This window comes from Barbus barbus (genome assembly GCF_936440315.1).
Source record: "Barbus barbus genome assembly, chromosome: 17".
Taxonomy (NCBI): domain Eukaryota; kingdom Metazoa; phylum Chordata; class Actinopteri; order Cypriniformes; family Cyprinidae; genus Barbus; species Barbus barbus.
Genome location: NC_136745.1, coordinates 11,847,977 through 11,868,908, shown reverse-complemented (window position 1 = coordinate 11,868,908; position 20,932 = coordinate 11,847,977). Strand labels below are relative to the sequence as shown.

General features: G+C 34.8%; 1 protein-coding gene across 2 annotated transcripts in view; it reads right to left on the bottom strand.

Moving 5' to 3' along the window:
• Positions 1 to 686: 686 nt before the first annotated feature.
• The window catches only part of LOC306883454 (autophagy-related protein 2 homolog A-like), a 32,075-nt gene continuing 11,829 nt past the window's right edge, over positions 687 to 20,932 (bottom strand). The window contains exons 16-42 of one of the 2 annotated variants that reach the window (XM_079438730.1): positions 20,653 to 20,740; positions 20,345 to 20,513; positions 20,121 to 20,263; positions 19,741 to 19,895; positions 19,334 to 19,488; positions 19,018 to 19,168; positions 18,012 to 18,196; positions 17,829 to 17,909; positions 17,086 to 17,192; positions 16,911 to 17,003; positions 16,758 to 16,828; positions 16,591 to 16,667; positions 15,555 to 15,725; positions 15,356 to 15,482; positions 12,028 to 12,254; positions 10,766 to 10,995; positions 10,404 to 10,539; positions 10,112 to 10,324; positions 9,937 to 10,038; positions 9,761 to 9,845; positions 5,923 to 6,076; positions 5,762 to 5,831; positions 5,494 to 5,576; positions 5,292 to 5,413; positions 4,912 to 5,066; positions 2,682 to 2,834; positions 687 to 2,539 (exon numbers count right to left, since the gene is read on the bottom strand). In XM_079438730.1, coding sequence (XP_079294856.1) covers positions 2,303 to 2,539; positions 2,682 to 2,834; positions 4,912 to 5,066; positions 5,292 to 5,413; positions 5,494 to 5,576; positions 5,762 to 5,831; positions 5,923 to 6,076; positions 9,761 to 9,845; positions 9,937 to 10,038; positions 10,112 to 10,324; positions 10,404 to 10,539; positions 10,766 to 10,995; positions 12,028 to 12,254; positions 15,356 to 15,482; positions 15,555 to 15,725; positions 16,591 to 16,667; positions 16,758 to 16,828; positions 16,911 to 17,003; positions 17,086 to 17,192; positions 17,829 to 17,909; positions 18,012 to 18,196; positions 19,018 to 19,168; positions 19,334 to 19,488; positions 19,741 to 19,895; positions 20,121 to 20,263; positions 20,345 to 20,513; positions 20,653 to 20,740 — 3,740 coding nt within the window. In that variant the 3' untranslated portion in view covers positions 687 to 2,302. The remainder of the gene's footprint in view (positions 2,540 to 2,681; positions 2,835 to 4,911; positions 5,067 to 5,291; positions 5,414 to 5,493; positions 5,577 to 5,761; positions 5,832 to 5,922; positions 6,077 to 9,760; positions 9,846 to 9,936; positions 10,039 to 10,111; positions 10,325 to 10,403; positions 10,540 to 10,765; positions 10,996 to 12,027; positions 12,255 to 15,355; positions 15,483 to 15,554; positions 15,726 to 16,590; positions 16,668 to 16,757; positions 16,829 to 16,910; positions 17,004 to 17,085; positions 17,193 to 17,828; positions 17,910 to 18,011; positions 18,197 to 19,017; positions 19,169 to 19,333; positions 19,489 to 19,740; positions 19,896 to 20,120; positions 20,264 to 20,344; positions 20,514 to 20,652; positions 20,741 to 20,932) is intronic. The other variant, XM_079438731.1, reaches the window with a different exon arrangement.

Sequence of the window (20,932 nt, the reverse complement as noted above, 5' to 3'; positions counted from 1 at the left end):
CATCTGCTATTTCATGGTTTAGCCCATAGATTCCTACATGGCTCTATATAAAAAGCCTATAAATTCTCTAATCGTTTTTAGAGATAAATACTTATTTTTTATTAAGTTGTGGGTTTGGATATATATTTAGACATTTTTAAAGACAACTTTTTAGATTTGTTTTTGGTTTGAAATGTTGATTTAAAGCGTCAGTTTTTGAATTATTATTACTACAGTCAAACCTGAGCACAGAGAAAGCATTTTGCTACACAAAATATTACAATTCTATAAAAAGTAACAAAAAAACAGGAATGTTTTATCAGAGCTTAATCCTTCTGGGTCTGATCTGATTTCAACCTCTTATTTCAGTTTTCTGAGTTGTTATGGCTATATGGTTATAACCATACAAATTCATTTGAATGTGTATATTTGTTTATGTGTGTGTGTGTGTGTCTGTGAGTGTGTGTGTGAGTGGATGTGCCTGTTTTGCACTCTTGTTGTTTCAGTGTAACCCCTTCCTTGCTGTCCACATTTTTACTGCATTGTAGTATGCAATATTTATATAAGAGTTTCACCCATCCTTCACCCAAGAGTTTTGTCAATTTCCTATTCATTTAATAAAAATCTGCCTTATCAAGCTATATAAAATTATGTATTCAATCACACTATTATTGCATCTGTGGATGGAACATCTACAACAGTGAATTACAATATTTTTCAAACGCACATTTTTATTCCTTTTTTTGTATTAATTTGTTTACACACCGTCTTGGTACTATACAGGTAATTCTTACAGCGTATGATATAGTTGTAATTACAGAAGAAACAAACGCACACTGATAGCTATGAATCACATAGCCAGCCAGTCAACCACCAATACACAAACATCATGCATGCCCTGACACACGCGCTCAAACACACACTGTACATACTGACACACAAATAAAAACACACACTGTAAAACTCATTTCCCTCACACTTCTATGCAATTAACAAAAAAGTGAATGTAACATTACCCATAAGCCCTTTGTCAATCAACCCACTCCCCACCGCTTCTTCCTGCACAAGGACATCAAAAGCTCAACATTATGTTCTTACATTTCACTAGCTATTATTACACATGAAATAAAATATTTAAAACATGTAGGAAGGCAACTAATGAGAAGAAAACAAGCACGTTTGATTGGGGAGTAAATGGCAGATAAAAGGCTGAATCGGTCAAGAACGTGTCTGGGTCATATTTCTCCCCAAAACAAAAGAAAAAACTATATTGTACCCAAAAGAAAATAAAGTTTGCATTGTGCATTATTGTTCTGGACAATTTAACCACATTTGAATCCACAAATCTCATTACCGTAAAGGAACAAATCTACTGCAATGTGAAAAAAATCATAAAATAGCAAAGTATTTATTTATATTGAAGGTATACATGTGTGTTGTACTAACTATATACTGATTTGAATAAAAAAAATACTGTTTTACAGAAATTAAAATGAAATGAAGAATTAAATGTATAATATCCGGATGCGTTACAGATGCAAATATGTGCAATTGTCCAGAAAATTGTGTTGCAATGCAGGAAATCCTAAAATATTTTCTTTATGTAAAATCTAATTACTTACTTTTATCTTTGGGGTGAAATATGACATGGACATTTTGCAAGGTTCACCCAAAAAAGGACAAGACAATAATCCTTCATTAAATTCTGAAAGATGAGGAGATGAATAGAAAACAAGAGTGACCCCTCCCCTACAAAGACTGCATCACTCAAATAACCAATGCATTATTTTAGGCTTAAAGAGTTTAAAACAAGATCTTTATAATGTCAATGAAGTAGAATTATGGCACAAAGACATCAGGATAGAGAGGACAAAGAAGAATCACTTTCCTAGTGTTAAATGAAAAGGCCACCTCAACGCATTCATTAAGCATTTCACCTTACCTAAATGAATATTTAACTTCAATATTCTGTTTGAAATACTTGAAAGGGAGAATTTCGATTCAATCAGATGTTAAATGAGGGTTTCAGAGAGGGAAAAGAAACATCTGGTCTTGAGCTCACAGGTAAACAGAGTTACAGACTGATATGACTGCATACTTTCAATACAAGATGAGACTGAGCTGCACTTGGCTGTCTAGAGCAAAAGTGCAAAATATTTGCATTGCATGAAACAATGTGTGCAACTTTGTGGAAGTCACTTAAAAATGGTTCAGTTTCCATTTTTTTGTCCTTTGTTTTTGCATCGATACACACAGATGAACTCACATTCACACTCTCACATTCACACTAACAAAAATCAGACTTCATTAACACCCGTCAATCTCATTCTTGGCCATCTTCGGTGCGCCATTTCAAGAAGTCCTCTTTCCGCGCATCTGGTTTAATTTGGTTCCGCATTCCTCCCAGTAGGTTTGAAGTGGCCTCTGAGGCAACTATAAGTGGACGGACTACAGTGGGCGGGATCTGACGCAAAACCCCACCCACTGCTCCAGGAAGACCTTTCTGCTCGTGACCACGAGACGCGACATCACACAGGGTCTGAGCGGTGTCAATCACTCCCTGGGAAAGACAAAAATGGCATGAGGACGTCAGTGATAAAGAGAGTTGGACTAGCCATAAACACTTTATATTATACATTTATTAAGTAAATAGTCTAAATAGTCACAGAGATGAACATGTTGTTAATAATACAGGGATGTACCTCTCTGACGGTATCATAGGCCTTGGCCACACCCTCTCTGAGGTCAGCTGGTTGAGGGGTGCGTCTGGGACGGGGAGTGGGACGTCCCTCAGTGATGTAACGTGTCAGAGGTGGAGTCGGAGATAAGATGTCATACACTGTCTCTGCAGTGGCCTGGAAATATAGAGAAAAATATAAAATATTAAATAAATATTTGAAAATAAATTAAATAAATCTATTTAAAAATTGTAATTAAGCCTACAAATATTATATATTATTTAACAATTAAAATATAATAAATAAACAATATATATAATAAAATATAAAAATATTTAAATAACAATAGATAGATATACAAATAAGATAAATATAATACATATAATAATAAATAACAAATCTATCAGTAAAACAATTAAGAAAAGTCTCTAATAACATGGTAAAAAGTTCAAATATTATAATAAATAATTTACAAATATAATCTAAATGTAAGCATAAAATGATGCATAATAAATATAAATATAATTTAAATTAACATGACAAAGAAAAATATAAAAATATGATAAAAAATATAATTCAAAAATGCATGTTTTAATAAAACGATTAAGAATAATAATGAATAAAGATAACAATTATACATTCAAAATATCCAGTAACATGGTAAACTAGCAACAAATAAAATAATACAATGTAATGTCTGCGTAAGCTCACTGATGGTTAATTATACTTGGTTTTAAGAGACCCTTTTAGCCTTTTGACATCTGCATATAAATTACTGACCTGGCCTCACCATTTACATTTATATGGGTGCTAAATTGCCAATGGTCTTTCCCCACTATCAAACACATGCCGAAAAGGAGTGAATGATCCCCCTGGCCTGACTAGACCAGTGGTCTCCACAATTTCAAATACACATCACACATGCATAAAGACATTTGCTTTATTTAGGCCATAATTAAGCAGTTATAAATGTATCTGGTATATGCATGTGTTGTATGTATATCCCCCTATTATATTAACCTAGTTACAACCCTTTACTTGTATTAGTTAGACTCTAAACGCCTATATTCAAGTGTATCTCTGCTTTAATATCTTCTATAGGTTACTTTCTTGGTATCAAAATTATCTTCTTTTTATTCCTCGAACAATGAGGTACACTATGTGGTCGTGAAATGCCTCATACAATTGTTACTATGTTTTAAAGTAAAACTGCAGGAACTCGGCAAAAAAATGCAAACCCCTTTTTAAGGTGAATTGTGATTCTCTGTTGATTCTCATTTGGTCTGTCGTTAATTGATCTGATACTGCCATTCTTTTGCTCTTCTCTCTCTTTTCCTTACTTTCCTTCATTCTATATATATAATATAATATATTATATATATACATATATATATGTTTTGCTTAGTTTAGTTGTATGTTAGCTATAGTTTCATTTATTAAATGCCTTATATTCACAATTGTCTCTGTGTTCTGCTCACGATTCAAAGTCACTGAATGCTGCTCCTTGCTACATGCTAAACTACTGCTAGCACTGTGTAAGTAGGAAGGCTATTGTTCCTTGGCCAGGAAAATAATCTTTCCTAGAGTTGATAATTATATTGTCTGCTCGGTGGACGGACAGATCAAGTAATTGTAATATCGATTCTGCTACAGTCAATTCTAAGATCTAATCTAAATATGTATTATTAATTATAACCAGTTATAATTAATAATAAATATTCCCTTTTAAGCTAATTTGCTACACAATTTAAGATATAATTAAAATTTAAGAAATATAAAAATGTATATAATAAAATAAAGAAACAAAATAGAAAAGTATACAAATGAGAAATATAATTATAATGTAAAAATAGAATTTATAATAAATATTTCAATAATTTCATAAACTATGAGCACAAAATTATACATAATAAAAATAAATAATTTAAAATAAAGAAAAATATTAAAATATGATAAATAAAAATACAATACAAAAATATGTTTAATAATAATAAAATAACAAATTCAAAATAACTAGTAACATGGTAAAACCAGCAACAAATAAAATAATATATACACCTTTAAAGATATAATTAAAATGTAAGAAATATACTTGTGTATATATACACATATGTATGTATGTATGTGTATATATATATATATATATATATATATATATATATATATATATATATATATATTTGAAAAAAATAACAAAAATTTCTAGTATGGCTCAGTAATATTTAGGTTATATGTGCACGTGTGCAGTACATACCTGAATTGCCTGCACTAGTCTGTTGCTGAGCTCTAGAGCAGCAGAGGCTGTAGAGGTACCAAACGATGCTGCCCCCCTCTGGAGGCCTCGGATAATACGCCCATCCTTCCGGTACTGCTCTATCGGCATCCAGAACAAATCACGCACACCATGGACTGCAGAGAACAGAAAACTTCATTGCAATCTGACTATTCAAGATTAACCTCATGGTCATTAAATTCCAACATCACTGGAGAAACATCACTGAAAAAAAGATTAAAGGAAAGTACTGAAATCAGTCTAAGAACCATTAGACTGATTTCAGTACTTTACTTTAAGTGGCCAGAGCAGTTAAAAGAAAGACAGCAATGTCTAACTAAGATGTGACATGTCATACTTACAGAGTTGTACGACAGAATGCATGGGACCAACACCTCCCAGAATCCCTGGCAGCTGGTTCTTCCTGATGTCTGTAAGCCATTCGTTCACAGCGTACTGAATAACCTTATCAACACCCAGCAGCCTGAAACAAACAACAACTCGTTCTTCAGATCTAGATTCAAAGGTAAAGCAGGCAAAAAGTAAAGATGAAGAGGTGTTTACCCATGTCTACAGCACAATCTCTTCAGCTTTAGTTCAGAGCAGTTCAGCTGGGCCAGACCAATCAGGATGCCTGCAAACGTTCCCTAGGAAACCAGATATATGTTGTTACTATAATAGCAGTTAAACACAGACAAAAAAAAAAGATCTTATTATGAAAATTTTGGAGAGTTTTGTTTCTGTGTTTAAGCTTAGCGCTCAAACTACACAGATAAACTGACTATGATTGCATGAACATGAAGCATCAGTTATTTAATAAGTGATTGCCAACCTGCTCAATAACCACATGCTTCCCTTGATAGTCCAGCCAGATGGGAACTTCAGAGGTGAAACGAAACTCTCTTAAGAGAAAGAGTGCGAAAGGGCATTGATTATGATTTACATAATTGTTTTGTTGGATATTGTCATGTGGTGCGATGCCAGATCTTCTACCTGAAGTAGATGGGTTGGTCAGAGGAGGACGAGGAGCCAGCGGAGGAGGAACTCTGCTCACTATAGGTTGTTTCTAAAGAAGCAGCCAGATCATGGCCCAGTCCGGAGCCAGGATCTGTCTCATCTGAAGCCTTCTGAGGAACGTCAATCCTCACTGGGAGCAGAAGAGCCAAGATAAAGATGATGAACACCAACACACAAATAATGTTTAAATAAAAAAAATTTATGTGTACAATTAAAATTATACATTTAAACTTTATATTATATATATATATATATATATATATATATATATATATATATATATATATATATATATATATATATATATATATATATATATAAAAACTATTAAATTATTATTTTTTTATTTAAATAAAGCTGAAATAAAATAGAAAAACATCACATGAAAAACTTAAATTAAGGTGAAAATTTGAAATGTTGGCTTGGCAACTAAAATGAACAAACTGAAAATTATACTTATTTAAAACTAAAATTAAAAACTAAAACTGAAATGAACTCAAGTCAAGTCTGCTTTATTGTCAATTCTTGCACATGTACGGCACATACATACAGAGAATTGAAATGGCGTTACTCTCAGACCCTTGGTGCATACAGTTAACATTTAAGACACTGACAGTAGACGTTCAAATACGGATAAATACAGTTTAAACATATGTACATACAACTATACAGATATACAAATGAGGACATTTGTAGAAAAATAAAGAAAGCGATAGATAAAGTGGCATAAGGCACATGGCAGATAGAGTGCAAACCAGTTAAATAAAACAAAACTGTGCAGATATATGTGTATATGTATAGAGTGAATATATATAGTGGAAGTAATAGTGTATATATTTAGTTCACATATAGTGAACTCTAACTAAACAGAAATATTCAAATAAAGAAAACTAATAAAAAAAAATGGCAAAACCACCAAGTGAGTGTAACTATACTAAACTATACTAAAACATATACTAAAACGTGTATAATAGTTGGCGCCGATAGCCTCGTGGTTAGTGCACCGACCTCTCTCCACCCAATGCTTTCCTGTCTGCTCTAAACTGTCCTGTCCATTAAAAGCATAAAAGGCCAAAAATATAACTTTAAAAAAAGTGTATAATTAAAAAATTAAATAAAAATAGCAATAAAACTGTTATACACTTATGTTATGTATGTATGTATGTATGTATGTATGCATATATATATATATATATATATATATATATATATATATATATATATATATACACACAGTGCCCTCCAAAAGTATTGGAACAGTAAGGCCAATTCCATTATTTTTGCGGTAGACTGAAAACATTTGGGTTTGACAACAAAAGATGAATATGAGATGAGAGATTAACATTTCAGCTTTTATTTACAAGTATTTTCATCTGTATCTGATACATAATTTAGAAGATAGCACCTTTTGTTTGAACCCACCCATTTTTCATGTCACCAAAAGTATTGGAACAGATAGAATTAACATAGATTAAAGTGAAAAATACTTCATATTTAGTTGCAAATCCTTTGCTTTCAATAACTGCATCAAGCCTGTGACCCATTGACATCACCAAACTTTTGCATTCTTCTTTTGTGATGCTTTTCCAGGCTTTCAACACAGCCTCTTTTACTCCCTTCAGTCTCTTCTTTAGCAGGTAAAATGCATACTCTACAGGGTTTAAGTGTGGAGATTGGCTTGGCCAGTCTAAAACCTTCCACTTCTTGCCCCTGATCAACTCCTTTGTTGTTTTGGCACTATGTTTTGGTTCATTATCTTGCTGCATGATGAAGGATCTCCCAATCAGTTTGGTTGCATCTTTCTGTAAATTGTCAGACAAAATATTTCTGTAGACTTCTGAGTTAATTTTGCTGCTGTCATCATGTGTTACATCATTAATGAAGATTAATGAGCCTGTCCCAGAAGAAGCGATGAAAGCCCAAGCCATCACATTACTTGTGTAATGTGTACTATAATGTACACCTGTGTACACTGTGTTTCAGATGAGCTTGTGTGTTTGGGATCATGAGCAGATCCTTTCTTTCTCCAAACTTTAGCCTTTCCATCACTTTGGTCAATAAAATCAGTCCATAAAACCTTGTCCCAGAATTTTTGAGGCTCGTCTCCTATTCTTCTTGCTAATGAGTGGTTTGCATCTTCTGGTGAAGCCTCTGTACTTTTGTTCATGAAGTCGAACAGTAGATTGTGATACCTTCACTCCTGCCCTCTGGAGGTTGTTGCTGATGTCACTAACAGTTGTTTTATGGTCTTTCTTTACAGCTGTCACAATGTTTCTGTCATTAACTGCAGATGTTTTCCTTGATCTACCTGTTTGAGGTGTGTTACTTAGTACACCAGTGGTTTCTTTCTTCCTCAGGAGATTGCAAATGGTTGTACTTGCTATCGCCAGTGTTTGTGCAATGGTTTGATTGATTTTTCATCTTCTCTCAGCTTCACAATTGCTCGTTTTTCACCCATAGACACCTCTCTGGTTTTCATGTTGGTTACACATCTAACTAACTATAAATGAAGTCTGCACGGATCTGAAACTGAGCGCAGACATTCAGTGCCATTTAGAATCAATTAATAGGACACAGCAGGGCAACAAAACACACCTGTCAGTCACATGTTCCAATACTTTTGGTAACATGAAAAATGGGTGGGTTCAAACAAAAGGTGCTATTTTCTAAGTTGTGTATCAGATCCAGATGAAAACATCTGTAAATAAAAGCTGAAAGGTTAATCTCTCATTTTGATGGCAAACCCAAATGTTTTCAGTCTACAGCAAAAATAAAGGAATTGGCCTCACTGTTCCAATACTTTTGGAGGGCACTGTATATGTATATATGTATATATATATATATATATATATATATATATATATATATATATATATATATATATATATATATATTTGGAGGGCACTGTATATGTATATATGTATATATATATATATATATATATATATATATATATATATATATATATATATATATATATATATATATATATATATATATATATATATATATATATATATATACACACACACACACATTAGGGGTGTAATGGTTATCGGTAAAAAAAACCTACCGTACCATTCACCACACACAAATATTATGTCAAAATGCCCATCTTGTTAAGTATCCTAGCAGACATAGCTGGCTGAATGCACAGTATCAATGCATTCTCTTAAAGTGACAGCACTTTCTTAATATTAATCAAACAGCAACAAGGAAGTCACTCACTGCTCTTGATTGAATAGCTTTTGTAACATTAATAAATATTCATCTTTATTTTATACAGTCAAATATGATGTTATTTTACATTTGATTACTTTATTAAATTTCTGTACCTAAAAACTAATGTTAACCCTACCTAAAAAAACCTGAAAAGCACTATTTATTTGATTTGTATCTTTATTGTATTTATTTGTGCTGTTGCTTGAAGTTAGTCTTATTTTCTTTATATTTATTTGACAGTATAGTTTTTTTCCTGAACATAGCACATACTGAACCGTACTGAAACCGTGACTCTAAAACTGTGATACAAACCGAACTGTGAGTAAGCTGAACTGTTGCACCCCTAATATATAAATAAGATCATTAGAAATGTTGCCTTGGAAATAAATAAATTGAAATAAATTAAAGCTGAAGCACTAAAATGAGTAAACTTAAACTAAAACCTAAACAAATTATTACAAATTAATGAAACCTATATAGTAATATTAAAAAAGACTAATAAAAAAGTAATAAAGTAAATAAATAAGTAAAAATTTTAAATAAATAAAAAAACAACAAACAAATAAATTCATTCATGGGGGGGCAGACTTACCCTCAGCTGCAGGGTCGATGGATAGGTAAGGATTAACTCCTGCAGCCATGTTACTGAAAAAGTCCTTCAAGAAGAAAAGTGCATCCTAGGAAATGAAAACAAATGTGACTTTTACGGAGCCTGATATGAAAAATTATTTGTTCTGTGCAGAAAAATGGTTAAAGCATAATGTGTACCTGGTCAATATTGAGTCGCAGTGGTAACAGGCTGATTCTCAGACAGCACTCTGGTCCGCCCAGACCAGATTCAGGCATCACCTGCAGCGCTTTCACAGTCAACTACAGCAACAATTGAGCCGGGTAAGAACACAAACAAAAACTTGTTCACTTTGTATCCCGCTCTCTAACTCACCATGTTGGAATGAGCTCTGCGCGGCATGCTCTCACTGGTGTACAGGTACAGGAACTTGTTGATTTGAGAGGAAGCCAGTCGGTCTCGCACCTCCAGTTCCTGGACGATAAACACTTGGCGGGAAATAGGCTGTTCTCCGAGGCCTAGCCCTTCTGCATCTGGTCCTGCAGCAGGGGACGCCACCACTGGGTACGTCTCATGCTGGAAACTAACCTGAAGCGAGAGAAAGAGGTTATGGAACTAGAAACAAGGCTTTCTGAATCTTCAAATCACTGACTGCAATAAATTATACCTTTGTCAGTTGTATCTCCATGAGCAGTGTGTGCTGCCGCCCACTTCCTCCAACCCACCGCCAGGAGTTCTGGGGCCGTGAGGGCCCTGCTGAACGAGAGGGAGAACCACGGGCTCCGGGAGCAGCTGAGCGAACTCTGTGACACACAAACATTTCATAGCATTTGATTTCAACGTTAAGGCATTTTCACACCTTGCTCGTTTGGAGCGCTTGTATCAGAACCTGTTGCCTTGTGAAAACAAGCTGAACCATAAAGAAAATGCAACATTGTAACAATCTGTAACAAGTCCTTGTTTAAAAACAAAGCAAAGATCTACAGACACCCTCAAAGTCTGGCTTCTCAGACCTTCTGCTGTACTCACTTATGGCTGTGTGGTGTGTGGGCCGAGCTGGGTTTGCCACCGAAGTCTTTGCCGCCATAGAGGTGCCAGACGACAGAGACTTCTCGGAGCACCACTCTGTTCTGAGGCACTAGGAAGTGGGCTGGGGCGCGTAGCAGATCTGAACTGCCCCGAGGCCGAGAGTAGTAACCATCCCGCACCTTTATAGGTCCCTGGGAGAGCACTGTCACCACAGGCTCACCATCTCTAGGCTGTCAGAGAGAGAGAAACTGCACTGTAAAAATTATTTTTCAAAGTTATAAATAAAACAGGTTTATTGGAGTATGTTATTTAGGGCCCTATGAAATCCGTTTTATTTTCTCCCAAATTCCGTTTAATTTTTTTCTAAATTCATTTTTTTCCGTTGAAATTTTTCTGGACTCTTTTCTTAATGGTCAAATTAAATGTTATTAATCAAAAAGCCTGTCTAATTAACTAAAATCATGAAACTTATACAATTTAACATTCATTTATTAAAAGTGTAACAAAAATGACATGTTTAGGACCGTATGAAATGTTTTTTTTTTCCTCACCTTATGTTTTATTGCTACCAAATTCTGTGTTTTAGCATGTCCAATTATTTGAATGCATACAAACAATTATTTATTCATTCTTACAGTAGCCTTATGAAATGCCCCCCCCCCCCAGAAATTCTGTGTAGTGTATTTAAATTTGACTGGTTATCAGATGAAGGCATAAAACATTGATTTAATTTATATTTTAATTAATGAAAACATTAAAATTTTTGGCAAATAAAGTGGATTTACTTTTAAAATAAAAATATTTTGTGATTATTTCTTTAAAAAAAAAAAAGTTTTAACAGTAGTAGTAGTAGTATTACGTACATTCTACTAAATAATAGTAATATAGCTTATTTCTGGCACAATGTCTTTAATAAGTTAAATCAAACTTTTATTTTGACGGGTTGCCGTGAATACCTTTAAAGTTCTGTGTGTATATATGACGACGCTAGTTTTAGTCAAATGAATGGTAAAATGCTCGTGAAGTGACTCTCAGATCAGTTTAGGAGATGTTGTTCATGTATTTATGTCCTCATTGAGACGGCAGACGCTGAAATCACCGCGAGCGCCACGCCACACGTTTTTCTGACTGGATTCCGTCCTTGTTTTCTGCATCGCGGAAATCATAGGGCCGTAGTTATTTATGTAATATTTAGGAAATTTGTTTTTCGCCAGTGTATTAATTAAAGGCTGGAGAAGAATGTGAAAACTGAGGGTACATACTGGGATGCCCATCCCAGGAGCCTCTAGGATGCAGAAGTCGTCGTTGTCGGTGGAACCCTCTGATCCTTCCTCTGACATCATATCTGCATGAGCTTCCATAGCTGTGGTGACCAGTCCATCAATATCAGACTCCTCCCCTTCTAGAACAGAGGGGCGGAGCTTGGGGGCTTCTCCCGGGAATAGATAGACTGAGACAGGTGAGGCTCGGCGAATGGAGGGAGAACCTGCTTTATAAATACACAGAAGTATAGCCATTAATCTACAACACTAAAGTTTGGTGTCTTTTTGGTTATGCTTTTTAATTCAGCAAGGATGCATTAAACCGATCAAAAGTGACAGTAAAAGCATTTATAAATGTTACAAAAGTATTCTATTTCAAATAAATACTGTTCTTTTATACTTTCTATTCACTCCTGAAAAAAGTACCACAGTGTCCACTAAAATATTGAGCAGCACAGCTGTTTTTGAGATAAGAATATTTCTTAGCAGCAAATCAGCATATTAGAATGATTTCTGAAGGATCATGTGACACTGAAGACTGGTGTAATGTAGGGGTGGGCAATATGAGCTAAAATTCATATCACTATTTTCTCCACTTTCCAGACGATGTCGTTATTATATCGCGATGAGAGAAAAAAAATTGGATTAACATTTTAATAGACCTTAGTTAAATTAGAGGCAAAATATGTATTTTAACCTTATATAATTAGAAAAAAAACATGATTTCAAGATCTAAGACAAAAATGGAATGGTCTTACTTTAGATGTGTGAAATTATGCTACAAAGTATACTCAACCGCGGATGAGTGCGGACGGACAAGCTTGACACATGCGCAGTACCACCTACTTGACTTGCGCTGTCTCAACGTTCACCTCGCATGCGCAGTTGGTCACGGACCGGCCACGCGGTCTCAAAAAATTGTCTGCACGTGGAAGGGGTGCGTGGCTGTGCGTAAGCCCTCCTGATGAGGAAAATTACGTAATGCAGAATTTTCTTCCTATATTTCGAGCATTGTGAACAGTGATCTTGCGCTGCCTGCTACAGTATTTTCTCTCTTTGTGTGTGTGTTCTGCGTCTCTGTCCTGTATTAACGGCCTTTTACAGGCTTAGTAATATTACCACATAAATTACATTTTGGGAAATAATTGTAATTTCCGAAAAGCCAATCGTGTGTTTGGAGCAAAAACTATCCGGTTCTGATTTGTGTCCGATCAAGTGGGGCATCTCTCTCTCTGATGAAGCAGTAACAACCGCGGGGAAAAAAAAAATCTTTGTCTGTCCATCCAATGAAATCCATGAATATGTAACGATATAGCAAAATCCATATCATGGCATAACATAATACCGGTAGTCACGTTAATACCGGCATAGCGCCCACCCCTTGAGTAATGATGCTGAAAATTCAGCTTTGGAAGCACAGGAATAAATTGCATTTTAAAATATATTCAGAAAGAAAACATACTTCACAATACTATTCATTTCACTGTCTTTTAGATTAAATAAATGCAGCCTTGGTGAGCATAAGAGTTCTTTCAAAATTAAACCAACCCCAAACTATTTTAGGGCTGCAACTAACGATTATTTTGATAATCGATTAGTTGGCCGATTATTTTTTCGATTAATCTTTTCTTTTATTGACAAAAAACACACTATTCCGCATTCTGCCCAATGTCCTTCAGACAAACGTGCCAAATGAATGCTATGAAAACATACAGTGCTTAACAATTTATTAGACAATCTGTCATAAAGAGAAAACAAATATTTTCGGAATCTGTCAAAAAAAAATGGTTTAAATCTAAAAATGTTATTGTCATTTATTGGGCAAATAACAAACTGAAACAACTAAATAGTATTTATTCACATATCAAAAATGGCCTCCTATGCTTTTCACAACAGCATTCTTGCTGGCATTACATTTTGACCTGTAATATCTGAAGAAAAAATCTATTTTTTCTGCGTTTCTTTCATAAATAACAGCAATAATTATATTATAGTTTTAGAAATAGCCTGTTACTAAAGAGCTTATGCATACTGGAGGACTAACCAATACAGAAAGCTAACAAAATATTTTGGTAATCCCCAATACTGTTAGTTTGGTGCAGCAGTGGCACAAACCTTAAATTATTTGTTAAAAACCTTACATAAATTTGTTTTAATAAATTTGTTAAGCACTGTATATAGTAAACACAGTTTAACTAACTGTACATTGTTATCTGTATTATTCTTTAAATTTTTTAAAGACGAATAAAAACAAACTTGGTGTTAACCAACAGGTGAGAGCAATCTTCTGCAGGGACACGTGCGTTCACTTTGATCACTTACTGTTACTGTCATTTCTTTATCCTATAAAAGGCGGCTATGAAGCGTCTGACATTTATATTCAAATATGCTGTTATCCTTAAAGTTCCTACTCTCATGAAATACGCGCACTACATGTTGTCTTTTAAACCTAAATTTAACGAATATTTCAGCAGAACGAATGTTTTTTGTGCTGAATATTAATTGTCTCTCTCTCTACTGTGTTCTGTCTTTCCGCCGTGCCGGCGCTCATTCAGTACAGATTTAAACTTAACACAGACTGTCAGGACAGACTTTTATGCAAAAATGAAAATGCTCGCGTGAATTTGTGACATTTACAGATAAGGATATGGAAAACGGAAAGCTTTTGCGCTGAGGACGCACACGCATCTGTCAAAGCGCCTGACAGGGCAAGCCATTACACTAATGCATAGGCTTAAAGTTTAAAATAAAAAATTTGCATGTTTTGGGCAGCTTGGCTCACGTACTTCTTCCTCATTCTGTTTCCTGCACTATTTTTTAGATGCATTTTGTCCTTAGAAATGCATTATTCAGTGCTGTAATTTTTGAAGTTGTACATGCACTGTGAGCAGACCCGACTAATCAATAGTGAGAATCGTTGTTGATGATTTTCATTATCGATAATAATCGATTAGTTGTTGCAGCCCTAAACTATTTTCAAATTTATAAAAGATTAGTCATAAAACAACTACATTAACGTAATGGCACAGGTTTTGTTGTTATAGATATGCCTTGTACATGAAGAGCTCCACTGCAAAAGCCTCTAAAAGCCATCTTGGTCAAAAATAGATAACGAATGCTCTCCACACATAGTATATGCTCATCAAGTACTTTCACTTCAAATGCGCTAAATCCCAGCCTCAACCCATTCAGAAGTACCAGTACTTATACAGAAACCTATACATAGTAGCCAGAAAGAAATGCTAATTTTAAAGAAAAAAACGTCAGACGTACTTAAGAGGCTTTTGCATCTGAACTCTTCATATATAAACAACTTCCAAATTCTTACCAGAATCTTGGGTCTCTTCCTGTAGGATTCTTTCAGTGTCAATCAAGGCATCTGTGAGGTCACACTGGTTAATCTCTGCTGTCTCTGCTGGTGGGCAGGGCGGAAGGGAGGCAGGACTTTCTGACAGCTAAAAGAGAGATTTTAGAGATGAATACAAATGGGAGAAAGAAGCCATACTAAAGCTGTAAAAAAGTTATACCAGAAGTTTCTGTCCGGCAATCTCTGTGGGGGATGTGTGGCGAGGGGGAGGGTGAAGATCGCCCTGGGAAACCAGGTACTGCAGCATGTTAACCAGAGCAGCACACGAGTCGGCACAGGTGTGCACGTGAACTACATTATTAGAACAACGAAGCTCGAACAACGGCTGAGTCTGCAAATATTATTAAAGAAACAAATAGTTATTAACAAAATGGAAGATAAAAACAGAGTAAAATAAATGCTGCTACTGCATAGTCCAGCATTGTGTCAGGCTATAATTCATCTAAAATTACATTTTATGCAATATTGTATAATTTTGTTACCTTAAAAGGAATATATGAGCTTATATTTATATGCAGTAATAAAAGTTTTTATTTATATAATGTATGTGTGTACTGTGTATATTTATTATGTATATATAAATACAAACACATACAGTATATATTTTGAAAATATTTACATGTATATATTTATATTCATATAATTTATATTATATATATAAATATATTTACTATATAAACATAATATTTTTCTTAAATATATACATGCATGTGTGTGTATGTATATATATATATATATATATATATATATATATATATATATATATATATATATAAATAAGAAAAATATAAATAGCACACACACATATATTATGTACAAAAAACTTACTTTGGAAGCAATTATTCGTTGCACAGCACTAAATAATAATAATAATAATACATTTTTAACTCAAAACCCCTATATTGGTCTAACATACATGTTAATTTAAAGATAATAAATACAAAAAAAATGTATTACATTAAAATATAACAAATACGTAAAAAAAGTAATAATAATAATTAATATTATTATTACTTGATTAACAAAATCTTGATGTTCAAAAAATAAAACTGTGACCTGTCACTGGTCAACTACTTATATAACAGTTATATAAATTTATTTAATAACAATGCACACTGTAAAAAAGTTCTTCTGCAAATAATATAGTTGAAATGCTATGAAATCTTCAAGCCAGTGGAGGTTGGCATGAAACTAACCAGTTTACTCGAGTCAGTTCCTTTCCAAGTTGTTATGGCCAGTTCCAGCAGATCAATGTCTAACACACACACATAGTCTGAGACAGACAAAAACAATATAATTAGAGGTGGCACACCTATAGACATTCATGCAAAATACAATTTGAAAAGCTATGTTTGTTCTGTACCTCGTCTCAAATCCACTGTATCACTTTCACATTTATCGGACAGGTACAAAGCAGAGTCATCTAAGATAAACCTAAAAGTAGATTTCAGAGCTGTTAGGTCCAATCAATTAATTTCAGTGCAACCGTTTAAGATCACACCACAATGACCAGTACCTGAGGTGAAAGGTCGCAGTGTCCACAATGATGTTGCTGGATAAAGAAAAGGACTCAACTGTAAACAAAATTCGCAGAGGAAGATAAAGCGGCCTGGAGGGAGAAATGAAAAAGAAAGTTTACAGAATGAACTAAGAGTATTTATGAGACCAAACATTCAGTGTTACTACAATACCTGTAGTCCACTGCACAGGTGGCCAGGTGAGTGTGAAGAACCGTGATGACGGCAGGTGGGGTGTAGCCTAAAATGTCATCATCAATGACATCAAGGAAATCAACAATCTGTATAGAGAACAGTGTTGTTATAATTAACTGAAACTAAAACCATAAAAAAAACACATTTGAGTTATTTGCATTGACTGAAATAAAGTATAGAAATCTAACAATTATTTTTATTTCAGCTAGTTGCAATATAGTAGCAACATTTCTCATTTAATTCAGTTTATCTTGATGTACTAAATTAACTAAAACTGGATTAAAAATGAATGAAAACAAAAAACACAACAAAATTACTCAAATAAAACTGGAAAATATAAACTAATTAACATTAATAAAACCTAGAAAAGTATCTCAATGTGACTAAAAAATAGCATTGATAGAGAATGCAGAAAAAATATCAGAAATAAATAATTACTATTACTAATAATACATAATTGAATTCAAAACAGTGATGTTATTGTTAACTAAAACCATTACAAAATAAAATTTATAAAAAATATAAATAAAAAAAACTAAACAATAAATCTAAATATTAGATGAAAAACCTAAAAGACTTTTAAGTACTTTTAAGAAAAACTTGCCATGGCAGCTTTAGTTGAAATGACTAAAACTGAAATAAAATATATTAAAGCTATATAGAAATATATTCAAAATCGACATTAGCCAAAACAAATATCTAATCTAGTTACCAACAGGTACCTGCTCATGCCAGCTATGATTGGTTAACGCCATGTGATGTCGTAAAGTAGCACCATGGAGTCGCAGTGCGACCAGAAACTCCTGCAAAGAAAATGAGATGAATACTTATAAATGACAAACAAACAACAATCATCCCATAATTAACCCAACTGACAGGCGACAAGAAGATGAAATAGCACAGACCTTCACATTCCTTTCAAGATCTAATGTGATCTTGATGGCAGTCGACAGCATCTGAACGTTGGTTTCTCTGCCACCAACACTGCTCACCCCCACTTCTGTGGGGTAAATGGTAGGGTTCAGATGACCCGGGGAAGTGAACCTGGGCATTTCCAGTTTCACAGGAATAGGGGAGTCTGGGACCTCGGCTATATAAAGAGCCAAAAGACACAAAAACAACATTTTGCATTTCAGAACAGGATAACTTTTTTCTCATGCAAAAACTATAGGAATATAAGAGGTTAGATGTCATTTAAAGGGGTCATGAACTGCCTTTTTTATTTTGTACAGTTCTCTGATGTCCACTTATAATGTTATCGAGATTACATCAAAAAACTATTTATAAGTAATAGGCTATTTTCTGTCCTATTTTGACCCAATATATTTGGCACAGCATCATCTTTTAGTTTCAATCTTTCTGAAAATCCTGCATCGAATTGTGCCTTGTTTGTAAACGAATCCACGGTAAAATGAAGTGAACAAAGGACCAAGTTCTTACTGACGCGGTCTAGAACTTCATTAAAAATAAAGTTCATCCACTCTATTCTAGGGATCAGAAGGAAGGAAATGCAAAGACTGTGTACAGTCAGCTTGGCACTGGACAGCGTCTTGTTGTGTTCGGATTCATCTTTATTGTTTGGTTTCTGCATAGACCTGTGTTCGCCTTGTTATTTACACTACATGCAAGAATCGGTGGGTGGGGCTAAACAGTCAGCGATGTAGAAGCAGACGTTGATCTTCTGCGGAGGCGGTGTTTAGCCACACTATTACATCACAGAGTAGTACATTTCAAAACCTGTCATTTTGGCAGACTGGCTTCAATATAAGATGATTTCAGACTAAAAAGAAAGTTTTGAGTTCTGAAACTTACAGGATGTTTTTATAGTACAATGACCTCTTATATGTGAAACGATCAAGGGAATTTTGGTTTCTCAGTGCATGACCCCTTTTAAATAGATTAACAGCTCACCTTTATGGTACAGCTCAACTCTTCTGCTTTCTATGGTCAGGAAGTTGAGATTGGGATTGTTCTGATGTTGCGTCACACTAAAAATCTTCCCTCCTTCCAAGTCCAAAATGAGTTCTCCATGACAGAGGTCCATTTTACGTCCAGATTCATTCTTCAAAAGAATAGTATCAGAATTTGATGCGAGTAAATTTTTACTGCCATTGAGTGAAGTGACATTCAGCGTGAGTGAGTGTTGACATTGGTGTTGACTTCTATAATTTTGCTATTGTAACAAGGCTACAACAATTAATCATGCAAAAAAATAAATCACATTTACCTTGCAGTCCGTCATGGCTTGGAGGCGACCTTTGCCAATCAGCACCGTTAAACAGAGCAGACTGAGGGCATGGCTGGATTGAGGCTCTAACTGTTTCCTTCGTTTTGATTGGTTGGCTGAGAAGAACTGAGGCTCCTCCTCCTCAGAGTCAGATTCTGGAATAATGAGTGAAAAGAAGAATAATCTTTAACTGAAGCCAAAACCTTGTTGTTGCTGTTGACTAAAACGAATAAAATAAAATACATTAAAATAAAATAAAAAATATGTAAAGATGGAAAAACTTGCCTTAGCAACCATTTTAAATATAATAAATGTAATTACTAAAACAAAAACCATATAGAAATATAAAAAAGACTGATAAAAATGACAAAAGCACATAAAAAGCACTAAAGATGAGCATGACTGACCCAGCCTGAAGGCAGATTTACAGAGGTAAAATTCATCATCCTCAGGTCTTTGCTGGTGGGAGGGACTACGAGAACTTTGAAAAGAAGAAGGAGGAGCAGGAGGAGGGGACGGAGGAGGTGGAGGAGGTTCCCACATCAACAGATCATTATTAATCCTGGGGAGAAAGAGATAGTGGAGCTTGACATCAGTCAAACATGGCTTTATTTTTACATAGCATTAATTTTTTTTTTACATGGCATTTATTGTATTTTATTTTATTTTTTGTTTGTTTGTACCCAACACAACATGCATATAATCTGAAATGGTGATTAATACTGAAAAGGGCATTTAGAAGATAATTTTTTCAAAAGTTGATTCTCTTGAATGTGTTGAGCAATACCTGTTATAGATGCTCAGAAAAGCCTCTTTACTGGGCAGGAGAATGTAGGCTACAGGAAACGTGATATCCACCACATACTGACACTGACATATACACTGAGTCTGAAACTCATCCATCTCCTCTGGGTCTGCTGGGATTACCATCTGAGACAGAAACAGAGAATGAGGCAAGTACAGAAATGAAAAACAGACAGACAGCCAGACAGACTGGCGGAGTGAACGTACCTCTTCTGTCTCAAACATAGTGCGGTTGGAGGAGAAAGGAGAGCTGTTCTTCTCTCTGAGTTCACAGGGGTTCTCTAGAGACATGGAGCCCAGCCCCAGATCCCTGTTCACCCCTTCACACACACCTGTACTGTCAGAATCCGCCCCTTCATTCACTCGTATCTGAATCCTACAGATGGAGAAGAGAGGGAACTAAGAGAGGGGACTACAAATGCTTTCCTAAGATTTGGGGTTTTCATCCAACTAAAGATTGATATGACACATTGTATTGTACCTCATCGCATAATCTCAGACACTCTCTAACTCACCTGGGAATGCCATCAGGGTTCTGTGTATCTGGGCTCTTTTGCACACGGATACAGGGAAATGCCTCTCCCTCCCAGCCCTCATACACTCCTAAAACACACACACACATACTCCAGGTGAGTTTTCATTTTTGGGTGAACTATCCCTTTAAAGGTGCAGTAGGGGACCTCGCTGTACGTGATCGCGCTGATGACGTATCCTGTCTGTCCGAACAGGGTGCACAGAGGTATACAAATACACATGTTGACAGGCAGGTAAGAAAGTCAATAAAAACACTCGGAA